This window comes from Sycon ciliatum, unplaced genomic scaffold (assembly GCF_964019385.1).
Source record: "Sycon ciliatum unplaced genomic scaffold, ocSycCili1.1 SCAFFOLD_2684, whole genome shotgun sequence".
Taxonomy (NCBI): Eukaryota; Metazoa; Porifera; class Calcarea; order Leucosolenida; family Sycettidae; genus Sycon; species Sycon ciliatum.
The window spans coordinates 1-5,000 of record NW_027044537.1 but is presented as its reverse complement, the minus strand read 5'-3'; the positions used below and the strand labels follow the sequence as shown (position 1 = coordinate 5,000).

The 5,000-nt window shown below is 46.6% G+C and overlaps 1 protein-coding gene across 1 annotated transcript; it reads left to right on the top strand.

The window, feature by feature from the left end:
- The first annotated feature begins 387 nt into the window (after nucleotides 1–387).
- On the top strand, nucleotides 388–4,535 carry LOC135830396 (PDZ domain-containing protein 8-like). The gene is made up of 7 exons (XM_065342653.1): nucleotides 388–440; nucleotides 735–845; nucleotides 1,315–1,395; nucleotides 2,046–2,144; nucleotides 3,001–3,121; nucleotides 3,464–3,576; nucleotides 4,395–4,535. The coding sequence occupies exons 1-7, from the start codon at nucleotides 435–437 to the stop codon at nucleotides 4,533–4,535; spliced, it is 672 nt and encodes a 223-aa protein (XP_065198725.1). The 5' UTR covers nucleotides 388–434.
- The last annotated feature ends 465 nt before the right edge of the window (nucleotides 4,536–5,000 follow it).

Here is a 5,000-nt window from a genome sequence, read left to right as displayed (position 1 = left end):
ACTGACGATGTTGCTCAGAACAAATTACAACGAAACGTCTGGAGAAGTATCGTAAATATTTCTATCTGTATCTATCATATAATTATACCACTCTTTGGTCTAGAAAGAATACTTTTTTGACAAAGAATATATCGTGACGGACTCAATCTGTTCATGTATGCCAGATACTAGTAGCAGGGACATAACCTGAGAAACTATCCAAATGGTTCCGACCCACCGACCACTACTTTCCCAATATCAATCAATTCTGTTTTTGCGACAAAAAACCTGTTCGGTTTTGAAGAATTCCATGATTTACCCACTTCAAGTAGTACTTCAAAGTGCATGTCTCACGTTCTTCTTGTATGCATGTGTGTGTGCATGGGTGCCGTTTACGTGCTGTTTTGTTGTTGTTGTTGGTCAACAGTGGTGGTTTCCATATTGCAATAGATGCCATGTTGGTGAGTGCCATTGTGTTCTGTTCTTTTCCTTGTGATGTTGCTTGCTTGTGATGTTGTTGCTGCTGTTGCTGTTGCTTCTGCTGTTGCTGGTACTGCACGTCTGTTGTTTTCGCTCTTACGATCGCCGTTGCTGCAAAGAAAATAAGAACACCGCTCCGAAATGCCAGTTTGGTTGAAACCCTCCTTGCCTGTTCGGCGCACTGCATTGCCTTTAGTTGACTGTTTCAGGTCCAGGTCATGCACACAGGGTCAATGTGTTTACATGCATGCGTGTGACGTTTTTGCTCTTTCTAGGTGCTTGGCAAGAGTGCGTCCGTGTCGGTACGTGTCAACAAGCTGGAAGGACGCGTCGTGCTCAAGTTTTCACGTCTTCCGTTCACCCACTGGTGCTTTGCGTTCTGCAAGGTGAGAGATGACTTGCTTGAATGGTTTTCATCTCGTTGTCCGTTTGCTTTGAACTCCCTAGGGCCATTGTGAAGTACATACAGGTTGATTCATGAAGAACTGCCAGGATCAGGCTAGTGCTATGGTCTTGGAGGATCTGATGCTATGTTGTTGACTTGTTGTATAGTCCAATCCTTAGTGCTGGCTTGAGTACATTCTAAAGTGTGCAACAGTTACTCCACATCTGTGCTGTGGCTGTTCTTGCTTCTACTCCTGCTGCTGCTGTTGTTCCTGCTGCTGCTGCTGCTGCTGCTGCTGCTGCTGTTGCTGCGGCTGTTGCTGCGGCTGTTGCTGCGGCTGTTGCTGCGGCTGTTGCTGCGGCTGTTGCTGCGGCTGTTGCTGCGGCTGTTGCTGCGGCTGTTGCTGCGGCTGTTGCTGCTGTTGCTTGTTTTACTGCTGCTGTGGTTGACTGGTTTGTCTGCTGACTCAGGAACCGGACATGGAACTAGACATCAAGAGTACTTTAGCTGGAAAATCTCTGGATCAGCTCACCAAGCTCATTCGCTCGCAGGTCAGTCACTAGGGGGGGGGGGGGGGGGGGTACTTGTGTGCACCTACTTGTATACACATACCTGCGTGCTTTGGCAAGATGAAGTGCATTCCCTCACAGTATTGGAAAGTAGACAATTTAATGGTGCAAGGAATATTCCAATTATTCGAATATTCTAGATTACTGACACCAGAAGAATGTTCGAATGCAGGTACCGTATTTCCCGATTGTAAGGCGCATTCGATTATAAGTCGCACCTTCACTTTTAGGTTTGAATCACATTGTTTTCAATACATGCATGTAAGTAGGATGTCCTCTCGATTGTAAGTCGCGTTCCCTTCTTTGTCCTTGAAGGTTTAGTGTAAAAAGGTGCGACGGTAGCAACCTGATGATGCCCTCTTGGGTGACAATTTTGAAACAAACGTTGTACTTGGTGTAGGACTTTGTGCGTTGCAAGCTGGAGGTGTAGTGAACAAATTCCAACTCAACGAATTTTCGTTTCGCTCCCTATTGCCAATGAAGTGACAAATGCTCATTTTGTGAGGAATGTGAGATGAAAAGCAGCCACCACCACGATGACTAGTTTTCGCCGTGTTAAGACCACTACAGTGGTCACCTACACCAGTAACCCATGTGTTATTAACCTGTTGTTTTCTTCTTATTCCCCGTAGATTCGGAGATCTGTTCGTAAGAAGCACACACTGCCGAACTTCAAGGTTCGCTACAAGCCTTTCTTCATTCGTCAGGAGGCTCAAGATGAGGACAAGAAAGTGAGTATGATCAATTCGTCACATCACCTTACTGTACAAGCAGACATATTCGTCTGTAATACGATTTATCCATGGCTAAATTTTCAACGGGACAAACTCCCTTTCTTTAGAGCTGAACGAAATTGTTCACCGACTATTTCTGCTTGTACCGTATTCTGCAAAAAAGCTCCACAGGATGGGGAGTCGCTGTGTGCGGTTCTTGGTTCATGTTCACGTCTTTGGGTCATTGGGCACACGGTCTAGCAAATATGTACATGTGCACCAGTCTCCCACTGATCCTGACTTGGCCAGTACAACTTCATTTCTTCTGACACAGTATTGGTCATGCGTAAGCAAATCCGATTCCAAGTACATACTCTGATATTGTACTATGCATGACTGGTTACGTATTCATATTTTGGCTCCGAAAAACTCTACTAGTTTGTCAAGAGACGACTGTACTGAAGTGAAGTACAATGAAGGAGGTGCCAAGTCTTCAAAGTGCATGCTCAATCTCCGGACAGCTGTAGCTGTTTCGACTTTGTTGGGTCTCATCAGCGGAGGAGTGCTTGAACTGCGAGGAAAAACAGCCAGCTTTGCACGGAGATTGAGTATTTTGCTCCCTCACCTCGGCTTAGCTGAGTACTTTTTCTGGCAAGTGTCATTACCTGCCCTGAAGTATGCACACATAAATGTTTTGTTGCTTTTCCACTGTGCTCTCTCTCTCTTTCTCTCTCTCTCTCTCTCTCTCTCTCTCTCTCTCTCTCTCTCTCTCTCTCTCTCTCTCTCTCTCTCTCTCTCTCTCTCTATCTCTCTCTCTCTCTCTCTCTCTCTCTCTCTCTCTCTGCCCTGTTCTCGAAACGCTGTCCACCTTCAGGCGTACTTGAACATTGATGGTGAAGTTCTCAGCCAGGGACTGCTGAAAGTGGAGGTGGTTGAGGCGACACGTTTACCGAAGGTTCAGCATGCCACTCATCTTTACTGTACACTTGGTGTAGGTGCGTGAGCTAGCGATGCGTTCCTCTCTCTCTCTCTCTCTCTCTCTCTCTCTCTCTCTCTCTCTCTCTCTCTCTCTCTCTCTCTCTCTCTCTCTCTCTCTCTCTCTCTCTCTCTCTCTCTCTCTCTCTCTCTCTCTCTCTCTCTCTCTCTCTCTCTCTCTCTCTCTCTCTCTCTCTCTTTCTTTCTCTCCTCCTCCTGCATGGTATAATTTGTTCACTGCAATATAGATGATCACCCTCTCGCTGTGTATGTGTGTGCATGCGTGCACGCTCGCTCGCTCGTGCGCGCGCGCGCGTGTGTGTGTGTGTGTGTATACACATGTATGTAATTTCCCCATGCAGCTCGAGATGCATGGGCCCCAAGTGGCGGGTCACCCCGATCACGCTGGGAAGTGCAGATCATCGAGGTCCGAAGAGAACGGCCTGGTGCCTCAATTGGTGCTGTATTTCGTGAGGTGAGCAGTATTTGGTGTGTGTGTATGTATGTGTGTGTGTGGGGGGAGAAGGAGGATGGACATCACACGTGGTGTTCTCCATTGTACCAATAGCTCTGACGGTACACTGTATTGTTATAAAGCACCTGCGTCTTCGTATTCCAAGTATCAGGGGTGTAAGTCGTTGTGCGTGTGTGTGTGTGTGGGGGGGGGGGGGGGGGGGGGTGAGGGGGTGCGCGCGTGTATGAGTGTGGCCTAGCCTGCTGCTTGCTTTTCAGTGTCTGAAAAGCCTGACCAGTCTTGATAAGCACATTTTGCAGCTGTTAACGAGTACCGAGTACGGCATTTGAGATGAGTGAGTGACGAGCGATCGGCATGATTATTTCACCGCCAAGAGTCCTACAGATCTTAGGTGTGCATTTTAATGTGTACTTCAAGAATGTGTTTTAAAAGCTCTTGTGCTTCTGTGTACAGTTGAACATCGATTATCCGCACATCGACTATCCGACCATTCGATTATCCGTAACAGATTTTTTGGGCGCAAGTCCCGTAGAGTACGCACTGTGCATGTAGTGAGCCATTCAAAAAATACGAAAATTTTGAGAAGTAAAAAGTAAAAAGGTCGTGCGGCTAGTAATAACCACTGAAAGTGTGTGAGTGACAGTTTTTTCTTATCCAGAACATTTGCCTTATCTGAACACCGCCTGACAGTTGTCTGCCCAGAGGTGGTCGGATAATCGATGTTCAACTGTATGTGTGTGTGTGTATGTGTGTGCACGTTTATTTGAGCATTCATCTGTATCTCCTTGTATATCTCGTCTCTGCATGTTCGTCTGTAGGTATATGAAGAGCTGGAGGACGAGCGCTCTGCCCTGACAGTCGTGGCCAGTGTCAAGAAGGATAGCACTTCTTACATCTGTGGACTACTCAAGGTACGGACTATGTCTGTCCACCATCCATTGATAGGCTCCTTTCCTTGAATGACTGCATTGTTGTCAACCGCATTGTGACAATCTCCTTTCCTTGAATGACTGCATTGTTGTCAACCGCATGGTGACAAGCTCCTTCCCTTGAATGACTGCATCATTGACGACCGCATGGTGACAATCTCCTTTCCTTGAATGACTGCATCGTTGTCAACTGCATGGTGACAAGCTCCTTTCCTTGAATGACTGCATCGTCGTCTACCGCATGGTGTCAGGCTCCTTCTCTTGAATGACTGCATTGTTTATGCCACATACACATCTCGCCCAGCAACACTTTCTGTTGACATGAATCCTGAGAACACATTTATTTCCAGTGGCGCGTAGTTTTCAGTACCCCTGGGCATTTTAATTTCTTCTTCTTTTTGGTGGCAACTAATTTTCAGTGCCTAGATGGAAAGTATCTAAATGTGGAACCTACTGAAAGAAATACTTCAATGCTACATGCAGTGTGGTGCATCG